The 14,123-nt window shown below is 32.3% G+C and overlaps 1 protein-coding gene across 1 annotated transcript; it reads left to right on the top strand.

The window, feature by feature from the left end:
• The first annotated feature begins 316 nt into the window (after window positions 1–316).
• Window positions 317–4,225, top strand: LOC134715553 (complement C1q-like protein 3). Its single transcript, XM_063577794.1, has 3 exons — window positions 317–527; window positions 2,580–2,669; window positions 3,704–4,225. The coding sequence occupies exons 1-3, from the start codon at window positions 377–379 to the stop codon at window positions 4,111–4,113; spliced, it is 651 nt and encodes a 216-aa protein (XP_063433864.1). The 5' UTR covers window positions 317–376; the 3' UTR covers window positions 4,114–4,225.
• The last annotated feature ends 9,898 nt before the right edge of the window (window positions 4,226–14,123 follow it).

The raw sequence follows: 14,123 nt of genomic DNA, 5'->3' as shown, positions 1-14,123 counted from the left end.
ATACCACATGTTAGACGATTGTGTTCTAAATGCCCTTCAAGACGATTCGTTAAAATCCGGGTTGTTACTGAATAACTGAAAACTAGTTATCTGAAAAAAATCTTACATTCCTGTACATGTTGAAATATATAGAATGAGAACGACAGCCAATTTTCATACAGTATGCACATATAATAAAGAAAATTGTCAAGTGTAATTTAAAGCAACAATTTCTTGCACTTGAAATTGATATTATAACTACTTTACATTATATAAACATATGAAGTACAAAGTACTCTAATTACTTTCTGTGTCTGTTTTTACGTTGTACTTAATTGAATTACCGTTTGAAGTCATATTTCACCCTCACAGTTGGTTAATTGTCAACGAACCAAACATGAGCCGATTACAGACATTTTGGAGCAGAAATCGTACGTTGGTATATACAGTTAGTGGATTAATTCTTGGATATTCAATCGCGATTTTAATGAGCTATCTTTTTTTTTCGATAGAGCAAGAAAAAGGAAGAGGGAATATCCAGAATTTTAGTAAGTGTGACAGTCATGTTTTTCATTTAATTCTAGTGTGAACACATAGAAACACTTGGAATTTTTTATGTAATGTCATTTGATTTGTAATTTATGGTATCCGAATTGATGTTTTCATCTCCTAAGAACAATATTAACTGCCTCACTAGTCTCTTTGTCTCATTGTGATCTACCACGCTCAAAGAAGCCTGCAGGTAGTTGGTGTTGTAATGGTTGTTTAATTATAGCCATCAAGTAACGTAAAAGTCACTATAAAGAGATAATACAAAAACAAATTATAAATCGTACAAGTAAACTCCTTATCATGAAATTTGCCATTTATTTCTTGAAACATCCCTTTTCACAATTCTATTATTAGTGCACAAGAAATTAGAATAAATTATCGCCAAACTCATATCAGATGTTTTGATGGAAAATAAAACCCACAGGATATTTGGTATCCATCCACGACACAAAAGTAGTACACCTTTGTCCTTCTTATTACAAAACTAAATTCCAAGTATCCCCTCATGAATACCAAACAAAAAAGGTGGCACATAGAGCAGAATACCGTCATTTTCATGAACTGTTTCAACAGGTCAACAGTAAATCAACATGAGGGCAATAAACACATATACATACATATAGGGTTATCATGATCATAACAAATGTATAAGTACTCCGTATCCGCTAAATATTACATGATATATACTTTAAATTTCACCTTTTTCTGAGAACGTGGGAAAATGTCACCAAAGCGGGATATAGCGATCTTACATTCATTGGTTGGTCGTTGTCAATGTTTAGATTCAGTCTGTGATTAATTTGTTTTTCAACATCAATATCTTTATCAACCATTCCTGGAATTTTGTGAATCTTAGACAGTAGATATTTTATGATCAACATAAAGCATCCACAGTAAAATTTTCAACATATGTTATCATATCTGTATTCTATCAATTATTAAATGACAAAGTGTTTTTGAAGTATATATTCAGATAACGCCTCGGATAAAAGTTATTTAGACACAAATAAGTATGTCCAACCTTCATAAAATTATTCGGAAATTTTGGCAGAGTACTTTTTATGATTATATATATTAGGCACAGTGTAAGCGGTATTGTCTCGATATCCCAATAGCATCAGTTTGAATCCCAGCGAGGGAACAACAAAAAATTTCTGCGGCAAATTTGCAGATTTAACATTCTTGAGCTGATATTTAGAGAAATGATATATATTATAAAAGATAATGTCCAAATCTAGATTTTCCTATATGTTTTGACTTATTTTTTTGACGATAAAATTGCACTTTTACCCAGACATCATGAATCGCAGCCAAACACTACGATCTGAGGAACCTTTATTTATTTTGTTGTTATCCAATAACATTAACGGTACCAATTTTCCTGCACCAGATGCGCATTTCGACAATACATGTCTCTTCAGTGATGCTCGTGGCCAACATATTTGAAATTTAAAGCTTGAATAAAAGATGAGGAGCTATAATCTAAAAAGTAAAGCCAAATCCGTGAAAAGAATGAGAGCTTTGCATGAGGGAGATTCATTCCTTAATTTATGATAATTTCTTAAATTTTATTACAGCAAATTTTAATAACAAAAAAAATCCGTATTTTCATGCCAGTACCGAAGTACTGGCTACTGGGCTAGTGATACCCTCGGGGACTAACAGTCCACCAGCAGAGGCATCGACCCAGTGGTAGTAATAACATTAACGGTACCAATTTTCTTGCACCAGATGCACATTTCGACAATACATGTCTCTTCAGTGATGCTCGTGGCCAAAATATTTGAAAGGGCAAGTCTATGTACAACCTGATTTTGTCGACATTGTATTTCGGACTGAATGATTAATTGAGATAAAACTAGGTGTTTTAGACTCTAGTATTAGGAGCATGCAAACCAATTAAATGTATTGTTTTCTTCACTGATATTGTATCAATTTTCTCAATAATTGATTTGACAAACACAGACTCTATACATGATACCAATAAAGTGTTTAGGAAACATACACAAACATATCATGGCACGATAATGTATCATGTTTACTTTTAGAAATATCTCAACTTATAAAAGATTCAAAAGACGAGATATTGAATGTTATGAGGGACTCGAGGAACTCAACAGGCAACGAAAAGTCTAACGGTAAGTGATTTTACAGCAGTAACTGTGTTCTCTCCCTCCTTTTTCTCTTTGATTTTTTACATTTAAAACACGATTTGCGGTATGCTTGCAAATGAGACAACTACATTTGTATCCACCAGAGACCAAAGCAGTACCATACCGTCATTTGTAGCTGCTCTTCTGTGGTTTATTTCCTCCAAATATAGATAAACATAACAATATTAAGATCAAAATATCCACTGGCCGCTATGAGCATTTAACTAATTTTTGTAGTTTGTTCTTATGTTGTACCGGTTCACCACTGTCGAAGATTAGGGGGAATGTTTGGCTCCAACAAACATGCTTAGCACCACCATATTTTGCATGTGCTATTCCAAGTAAACCAACCTGAAATTCAGTGGTTGTCGTTTGTTGCTGTTTCTTTATTTACAAGTTCGGTATATGTGTGATCACATTGTTGGATCCATCCATTTGCAACATTGCAAACGCAAACTTTTTTCATTTTAAATATCAGGGTACTTTACTTTTTAAATTGATTAATTTATTTAACTCTATATAATTCAGCAAAACTAATTAGGTCCTTTTTTTTCAAGTGGCTCTTCAACTGATAAGTTTCGTATACATTCTTTGCTTTGAGAGTTTCCGAGAAAGGTTTATTCAGAAAACGCTTCGGACACATATAATTTATAAACTGTTGTTTTTATTTTGTAGTATTCAATGAACTTCGTTTATAGTGGTTTTCGGTGAATATCAAATAAAATCAAAGAAGTAAAAAAAGAATGTCTCATTGAAGGTTATAGTTTCAGTTCTTCCAGTGACTGTGATCCAGATGATGAACAGCACCAATGAAAACGCTGTTCCATTGACATGGCTCATTTCCTGTATCATGGGATTGTTGTATCTTGTTTCCAGTTATCCAAATAATGTCTATTTCCTCATACCATTGTTAAATAACTATTATAATCGGACGATTATATGTCTTTATTTAAAGTAAATATTTTTATATATAATACTGCCACTAAATGTCTATTTTGATGTGTTTTCTTTCTCTTTAGATGGGACTAAGCACGGAATCATCGCTTTCTATGCAATCTCAACCAAAGATCTCAACCTTGAGTTAAGTCAAACAATAGTTTTTGATCATGTATACACTAATATTGGTAATGGTTACAATCCGAAAACAGGAAAATTCATGGTGCCTTTAAATGGATTGTATCGTTTCGGAAGTACAGGGATGTCGCAAAGTAAGGATATAGTTCATTTGCAAATGAACAAAAACGGTGTTGAAGTCGCTCGTAGCACTGCACAACAAAATTATAATACTGCTGACATGGAAGCGATTTTAGAACTAGAGAAAGGTGATAGCATTGAAGTGACCCGTAGAAGAAACAGCAATAAACAGACAGAACGACTCCATGGTAACAGACTGGCATCATTTACAGGCTTCCTAATAGCAACAATGTAAATTGTTTATTACGCGCAAATATATTGTGACGATTTTGACAGATAGCAGTGTCTAAATTTTTATTGATGTTTTCTACAGAGTTTTGTCTGTATATTTCTTCCAACTTTAGTTTTGTGCAGTCTTTTTCATGTGTTTATATCTTTCACATTCATTTGTTAAAATTTACTGTTTGCAATAACATGAATCGTTCTATATAATAGTGTTCTTATCCCGGGCATATTACAATGCCGTATTTAGCAAAACCTTTTCAACTTTTGATCTTCAGTGCTGTACAACTTTGTATTTTTTTCACTTTCGGTCTTGTATATCTGGGCGTTATGTATTCGGGTTTAGTTTTCTGGAATCAGTTTTCTGTAATTAGTTTTTACTTCAGTTTCATTATGTATATCTCTTTCATATTCATTTGTTAAAATTTACTGTTTGCAATAGTGTGAATTGTTTTATATAATATGAATGTTCTTATCCTGGGCATACAAACAATGCCGTATTTGGCAAAACCTTTTCAACTTTTGATCTTCAGTGCTGTACAATTTTGTAATTTTTTTTCGTCACTGGTGAGTCTCGTGTGGACTAGACGCGTTTTTGGCGTATTGAATTTTAAACCTGATGCTTTTTGTTATCTATTAATCATGCTTTTCTTTGTCTAATATGTTCTGCTTTTTATTTGTATTGTAGTCCTGTAATATTTTGTTTTCATTTCAATGTTATATTTAACTGTGCCATTAAAGTGCGAGGTTTGGCATGCCTTAAAACCAGGTTCAACCCACCACTTTTATTCCCCTTTAAAAGTGTCCTGTACCAAGTCAGGAAGATGGTCATTGTTATAATATTGTTCGTTTCTGTGTGTGTGTTGCATTTTAACGTTGAGTCATTTCTGTTTTCTCTTATTTTTGAGATAAGACGTGGCACGGTACTTGTCTATCCCATATTTATGTATTTGGTTTTGATGTTATATTTGTTATTCTCGTGGTGTATTGTCTGTTGCTTGGTCCGTTTCTGTGTGCTGTTGCGTTTCGGTGTTGTGTCGTTGTTCTCCTCTTATATTTAATGCGTTTCCCTCGGTTTTGGTTTGTTGCCCCGATTTTGTTTTTTGTCCATGGATTTATGAGTTTTGAACAGCGGTATACTACTGTTGCCTTTATTTATATGGAGAGTTGCTGATAGAATCTATGTTTCTTGAATGTTGCTTTTTGAAATTTTTGTTTTAAAGTATTATCTGTTCATCTAATCTATACGGAATATTGTTAATTGATGATTGTTGTTTTAAGTGATTTATTTCTGTTAATTCGTGTTCAAATTGTTATTAACATTATGCCTGTAGAATAAAAATTGCAATACACTTGAAACGTTTTTGTGTTTACATTCATGCAGAACATCAACGTAAAGACTGATCTGATTCTTCATAACATATAAAAATCCAATCCGTCTTACACACACACACACATTAAAAGACTTGGCGCCTACCTAGAAATTATGTGGACTTGATATGCAGTTTTCGGAAGCAGTACTATAGTAATTATCCTGAGCGTTTATATTTCCTGTTAAATTCTTTTGGTTCGTTGTTAGTGTCTGTCTGATCTTATAGTTGGTTCGGTTGGTTAGAAAATTTCTCATCGGTTTACGAACGCATTACAATATATAAAAAGCAAATATTATAGGACTTCTACGAACATTATTGTTTTTCCTTGTTTTATCATTAGAAATTAGGAAGCCTGTAGAAAAAGGCCATGCGAGCTAGTAGTGAGTAGTGTAGTTTATATAGTATCTGTAAAGAGCTTAAGCAAATTTGATAAACTGAAGGCCACATAATACTTCATCATGTTCCATCAAAATATAACTAATCTTTTTCCCCAAGGTACAACAATTGCAAGGTAAATAGCTTTGAACCTGATCATAATGTTATTTCTCATAACTTCACATACAAAATATTGATAATATATACTGGTAGTCGCAAATCAATCATAACTAAAAATTAGTTCTATATCATATACTTAGTACAACATGAAAACTGCACATCATGAATTTCATGTGTCCAAAGCGCTTTTCGAGACTTAGATTTATCAGGTACGCTCAAAGCCGGATATTTGAAAGCCAATGATGTATAAGAACTGAAACTGTTGAAGAACTTTATGACTGAAAAGGACTATTTAAAACACATAACCAAATTCTTCGAAGACCACCTTGCCATAAGGGAGACGAAGCGTTAGTTGCATTGTAATTTCGAAATTTAAACGGACAATTTCAGAACAAGTTGCTTTCTTTAAAAAAAAGAAAAGCAATACATGAACCTAAGACCGCTGACTGCCGGGTCACCAAAAGATTGTTGCTGAATTTGTGTTTGTTTTTGAATTGAAATTATTGACTGTGATAGAAGAAGCCAGTTGAAAGTATATATTTGGAGCTTCTATGTGAATAGTTATTTCAAAGCTCGATTATTTTATTTATTACTTGGAAATGTACATAATGTTTCCGATTATAACTCTTTGGCAAATCCTAATTTCTACTTACCGGATGATTTATGCAAAATTGCACAAACCTATCGCAATATAAATTTATGCACTCAGTTTGCTTTATAATCTAGAATGTTGGATGCAATTATTTTATCTATCATATCTTTATATTTTGTTCTCATGGTAGATGTTGTATGTGGTGAAACCCGTGGTATGCAATTGATTGGGGCCTCTTATGAAGAGACTTATTTTGGTCTCATGAAACATCTGAAATTTTAAGGATTTCCTGATTTTCCCAAATCAAGTCAAACACTATACAGGGAAACTTAGTTTTGCCGAAGAATTTTTTAATTCAGAAGTTTATGAATACCTTTACACACTTTCGAAATGACCAATTTATATAAAAAAGTATATAGATATAAAAAGATACTAGAATTAAAATGATGTTCGCGACACGAGTTTAAAAGTCTACAAGAAAAGCATCAGTAACGCTTGAATGAAAAAAGTTAAAAGGCTAAATACATGTACATTACAAAGTTAAGGAATCTATTCTTTGGGTAGACAATCCTTAGCTTAACAGATCAAATATAAAAAAGAAGATGTGGTATGATTGCCAATGAGACAACTACCCACAAAAGACCAAAATGACTCAAACATTAACAACTATAGGTCACCGTACGGCCTTAAACAATGAGCAAAGCCCATACCATATAGTCAGCTATAAAAGGCCCCGATAAGACAAAGTTTAATAAAATAGAAACAATTCGATGTCAGAATGCCGTTAGTTATGATGACCGTGCTTGAAAGTCACATGTAAAACTCTTTCTGCCGTGTCCTGTATTTAGAAAACGAAAACGAACATAAGCTTTCAAGAGTGAATTTAATAGTATTACATGCAAGTAGTATTTTAGCGCACGAAATTGTAAATAGAACGCATCTCACTGATACTCAGGACAATCTAATAGTTGAATTTGAATGTCAAACGGTCTACATTAAATGTTTTGACTCCGGATTGATTGACATTTTATCCAGAATATTTGAGAACGCAAACCGATAGTGTGCTTTTGAAATGTGATCTTTACTGTAAATGAATCAAGACATGTCGGATAGTTGGTCAACACAATGAATATAATTTTCAAAACCGTACCATAGTACTAGTATGTAGATGCTATAAGGTTAAACTATTAAAACAGACAAACAAAATTTGAATTGAAATTACATAATAAACTAACGTTCCTGTTAGTAATTTTTTTTTCAAATCCTCTGAATATATATAATATCAATAAACACGAACACCAAGTATTTACTAATGAACATTTTATTTATCGAATGAATCTATTTTCAAATTCAAACATTCCACTATTTGAATATATTACTATGCAAAATATAAGCAAAGGCTTCTAAATCCATACTAAAACAGTATAAAATAATCAACATTATGGTCGTTAATAATTAAATATGGTAATGATAATTGTAAATTATTTTTACGGTTGATGTGAGCTGCAAGGATTCAAAATCATGCAAGTATGAATTGAAAACACACAAGTAAATTTATTCAAGACCGTTTAAAATTTGAATATTTCATAAATTTATCTTAACTTTCCGTTTTTATGGATATGTAATAATAATTTGATTTTGAATGTAAAGCGTCTTCTGATTGGCTGACGTTATTTTGTTATGAGCCCATATACATAATATAGTCATGTGACCGTGACGTCATCAACGTTTTTTCATGGTTTTCTACGGTTTAAGGGCATACGATACAGTCATGAAAATTTGCATATAGGCTATTTTTTACCTGATTAAATCAAATATGTTATAAAAAATATACCTTCATGTGCTACTTTTTGAGTAAAATGAGATCGAAATTTTGTATATTTGCTCAAAATTCAGATTTGTGGCCGTAAATTCTTTTTCGAAAGAAAGACATAACTTTTTTGTTATAAAAGATAGACACAAATTGTTTTTTGTTAAATAACCGTTAATTTCTGTATTTTAGGAGTATTCTAAACAATAACTCATATTTATCAAATGTTCATGAATTGAGGAAAATACATAATTTTTTGCTGCATGTTTATCAAAATTAAAACAAATCCTCTATTTACAGTTTTATAAAGTTGGGGTCACATATTACGTACATGGGGGGACATATACTAGCCTACACATACCGCTAAAGTTATATTTGATTAAGAGCAATAAAAACACATCTAGGACATATACTTGCCTCCACATGCCGCTAAAGTTATATTTGCTTAAGAGCAATAAAAACACATCTATTTCCATAGCACGTTTATTTCAAAGAGACAGATAGCATCATCATCATACAAAGGGACACAACTCTCACGACTTAACTACGAAACACATACGACCATACAATACAGGTACATAACACACATAATCTCCCTGCAAAATGAAACAAATTACCGTTTTGAAAAATAGGGGTCCATGAACTCGTTTTCAAATTAAAACAGTTTGAATGATAAAAATGAGTCGAAAAATGCATCTTTTCCCGATATGTCACAGTTTGACGTCGCGAAAATAACATTTTACGTTAGCAACGTCATTACCTTTCCAGTTACTGTATCGGTTGCCCTTAAAATGGAATTTAGAATTAAATTATAAGAAAGGACTGTAATATTGTCTCTGTCTTTTCGAAATAACATAAAAAAAATTGGTGCACACTGTTAAACAACCCGCTACGCGCGTTATTCATTGTGCACCAAATTTTTTATGTTATTTCTTCATAGACAGAAAAAATATTACATTCATTCCTTAAAAACAAAAAAACAAAAATAATTACTTATAAAACCCAAATAACAAAATGGTATGAAAATAATAACGTAGACATATAAAGATTATTGTGTTATTAAACATTTTTTGTATGATGCAAGAATTTATTAAGATTTAATTTTTATGTTTCCTGTACAAATGAATATTTAGAAATACCAAAGCAGAGTGTCTTGACATATAAAATGTTTATTTCTTAATCGCAACTCTAAAAACATTCTGATTTCAATCATTGTTAGTTTCTTCAGAAACATAAATACAGTAATATATGTTATATATATTATATGTTTGTTTGATTCGGATTGAATAAAATAAATTTAATAAGAATATTATCTTTCTGTTTTCCGATCTAATATTAATATTCTGACCAGAATGTTCTCTCTCGTAAGTCTATGATGAAATACACAATATCCCATTGTTCAATCTTCAAACATAATTAGTTTACATGTTATCGAGACAACAGACACTGCCACGTTATAATTGACCTACACAGTGTACAGGGATCGTGTTAAAACATATACTAATAATTGCAGTGTTAAGGGTCATCAAGGGACCTCATCAAAGACTTGATAACTACCTGTTAAGACCTGTATAAATAACCGAAAACTTTCGAGACGTTCCGAGAAATTTATTCTGACTTCCGGCCGGGAGATGTGGCCCATAGACACATCCAAAACTCGCCAATATCTAAGCATTCAAAAAATTGTTATAAATCATGTCCGTACTGAGCCAATGACACACACAGGAACTAAAAGTAACAATGTTGTTATTTTAGATAAGGTCAATTCCTTCTTGATGGCGATCGCCAATTAGATACACAACATTACACAAAATTGGAAAACTTTGACCTTAAAGCCTCTGAAAGCACTTATATGTGATATCAATACATATGTCAAAGGCATGTACACCAAAGGTATTATAGATTATTCCACATGTAATTACCTTAATAATGGTAATCAAATTGATTATGGGCCTGGGTATATGCATATCTTACATAAAATACACGGATTAAATGAATCGGAATTAATAAAAATCAATAAATATGGGTTTAACATGTCGGCCAATCATATCTCAGATTGGTACTGTCACATAATTTATTTGACGCTATATTGATTTTGTTTAGTTCCTATGGTACAAAAACAACACATATATTGAGGATACGTCTGATCTAATATACAAGTTTGAAATAATTAAGCCTTTTGCAGATTGCTGGCTGTGTAGTTTTGATGTAGTATCAATGTACACTTATTGCCCTATTGATGAATTATTATCGGCAGTTAGAATTTCGTATGATCAGTTTGATAAATCATATTACAAAATCAATTGCCCACCGACGGATGATTTAATTTATCTCCTCAGATCAATTTTCGAGAACAACGTTTTTGATTTTAATGGACAGCTATATAAGCAAACAATAGAAGCCGCGATAGGAGCAGTGCCAAACCCGGCAATCTGTGATTTACTCATGTATAAAATTATGAAATAAATTCTTTTTAAATTTGAACATAGAAAAAATATATTTTTTTATGGAAGTTATCGTAATGATATTATATTGATATATCACGGCGATTCGAAGGAAATAAAGGATTTGCTAGAGTTAGCAAATAATCATCATCCGTTCCCGAAATTCACCCTAGAATTCTCATCTAAAGAAATAATATTTCTTGATGTTAATATTTTCAAAGGAACTAGATTTTCTAATGACAATATTTTGGTTGTGAAAACAAACACAGTTTAAACCGACACATGCCTTCCTTTATCCAGATCGTAAAAGCTGTAACAGTAAACATGTATTTGCAGGTTTTATCAATGGCGAAGTAATCAGATACATTAGAACAACAAATAGTGATGTTGATTCACAATATATTTTGTTACAGTTTAGATTGAACTTAATAAAGAATCGAAATCAAAAAGTATATAACTCAGGCATTATCATGTAATAGATCTGATTTAATCAGAAAAAGGCCAAACAAAACACAAAGGAAATTCCTTTAGTATTGGAAACGAAATTTAATCCATGCATTCATAAATTAAAACAATGCATTAGCAAACATTGGGATCTACTAAAACAGGATGCAGTTTGCAACGAAATATTTTCACGCAAACCAATATTAGCTTATAAAAAGCATAAACATATTGCAGATATATTGACTACAACAAAATTAAAATAAATTGATATAGGTAAATCCCTGATGATGTCGGGCCTAAAATGCTTAAACCCTTTTATAAATGTTATACATTTATCATTTGCATATAATACAAAAAACCGTCGAAACATTAAATTAATGTCGGATTGATGTAAAGGCATTGCCAGTCTAGCAATACTAGCATCATGTGATCAATATTTTGTAATATAATTACAATAAAATACTTCTAGTATTGTATACGGAATCTTCCGAATAAGATTGTTTGCTCTCGGAATTCGGTTTGATATTGGAATACGTGGATGTTAGGTGTCATTTTTATACAAAGTCAGATAGCAGATGCATCGACCTAGTGCTATATAGATATGGCATATCAGGCTGATATAACCCCGCAAACCAAATCCACATGCCCTGTGTTTTTAATTGCGGAAGAATTGACATAGTCCGGGAAAATGTATCATGTAAACGAAGTTAATAAGACGATGTGAATATATGAGATGGACATTTAAGTTTAGGAATGAAATTTCATATTTACGCCAGTCGCGCGTTTCGTCTTCAAAAGATTCATCATACTCATCAGTGACGCTCGAATCAATACTTGATAAAAAGGCAAAATAAGTACAAAGTTGAAGAGCATTGAAAATTGATAAAAGTATTGCAAAATACAGCTAAGGTTATCTTTTCTTGAGGCATAAAAGCCTAAGTATTTCAAAATTATTTTTATGAACATATAATTGATAACTCAAGTTAACACAGAAATGCTGACTACTGGGCTGGTGATACCATCGAGGAAATAAATCTCCACCAGCAGTTGCATCGACCCAGTTGTTGTACATATACTCATCAAAGATACCAGGATTGAAATTTCGTATTTACGCCAAACGCGCGTTTCTACAAAAGACAGTGGCGCTAGAATTAAAAGGCAAAATAAAGTAAGTCAGACATCTCAGGTAATATATTTCTTTGAAAGAAAACCCATATTATTTCTAATAAATTAAATTTTTGTTATCAACTTATTTATGAGTATGAAAATAACATTGATGAATAACGTCAACACAAAAGTGTTTACAGGGTTGATTTTGTTGGTTTCTAAAGGAATAATGTTGAAAAATTTGAACAAATATATACATTCGTCCGTAGAAGGTATATTGAGCTATGTATGTGTACTTAGATAGGAGGATCAGATTATTTGAATCCAATAACATCTTTCAGAATATGAAGTGAAATTTTGCACAAGGGATTTTATCGTACAATATTTCAAATCATCTGTAGCACATGTACGTGTACCATGATCGGACTGAGCTTACTTTCTGAAATCAAGATACAGTTCTGCTCAAAATGAACCTAAAACGAGAAAAATGAGAGTTCAAACCATATAAAAATAATTAGAAAACAAAAGGAGTAGAGGAAAATATTACCTGAATGTATTTTACAATATCGCCATTTAAAAAAAAGAATGATATTAAGTCGCACTAAACAACAAATGGGTCTATGCCATCAACTGGTGACAATGAAAAATGCATAATGTGTTATCCAAAGGTCCTATATATCATACGACTACATCCATCAATTGGAAACACAACTTTCAAATACTGTAAATTTAGTAGGAGATTAAAACAGTCAATGAACACAAAAAGGTGTACGCCCTATTCTAGAAAGAGGGTGTATAAATCTCGTAGTACAGTTGTATAGGGAGAAAGACCATTATACTTGGAAATCAAACATATGCATGTAGATATAAAAAAAAACCCAAAAAAAACCAACAAAGACACATTACCAAAAAACCATTGAATTGATCTTCTCAATTTCAATATCCATGTAGCAACATTCCTACGGCGCGCGGATATTGAGTATGTATCCCAAGTTGATATTCCTTTGATTGAATTTAATATCATGATTTACAAGGAAGCTTTTAATGAATGTGACCTACCGAATTAGACTATTTACCGGAATTGTAATCACATAAGCAACACGACGGGTGCCACATGTGGAGCAGGATCTGCTTACCCTGCCGGAGCACCTGAGATCACCCCTAGTTTTTGGTGGGGTTCGTGTTGTTTATTCTTTCGTTTTTCTATGTTGTGTCATGAGTACTATTGTTTTTCTGTTTGTCTTTTTCATTTTTAGCCATGGCGTTGTCAGTTTGTTTTAGATTTATGAGTTTGACTGTCCTTTTGGTATCTTTCGTCCCTCTTTTAAACCAATAGTGTCCCTTTTCACTCGATTGTGACCTACCAAAAACGTCTTGTCGACTGGTTTGTATGTGCATGAGAAACAGGACGGGTGTTCTTATTTTTAGCAGGAAATGCCTATCCTTCCAGAGCAACTGAATTCTAGCCACCAAGTAAGGAGTCTGTCATTCAGCGGTTGTCGTTCTTTGCTGATTATCATATTTCTTTTTCGATTTGTACATTGATCAGGCCGTTACATGTAGTTTTCTCGTTTACTTTTTTTACATTTGTCATTCCGGGCCTTTCATAGCTTACTATGCGATTTCGGGGTTGCTCGTTGTATATGGTCATATAGTGACATATAGTTGTTGATTTTGGTGTCCTTTGGTCTCTTATGGAGAGTTATCTCATTGGCAATCATACCACGTCTTCTTATTTTCATAGTCATTGGCCGTGTG

The sequence above is a fragment of the Mytilus trossulus genome, chromosome 4 (assembly GCF_036588685.1).
Source record: "Mytilus trossulus isolate FHL-02 chromosome 4, PNRI_Mtr1.1.1.hap1, whole genome shotgun sequence".
Classification (NCBI taxonomy): domain Eukaryota; kingdom Metazoa; phylum Mollusca; class Bivalvia; order Mytilida; family Mytilidae; genus Mytilus; species Mytilus trossulus.
The sequence above is the reverse complement of the archived record's forward strand: the minus strand, read 5'-3'. Positions and strand labels throughout refer to the sequence as shown.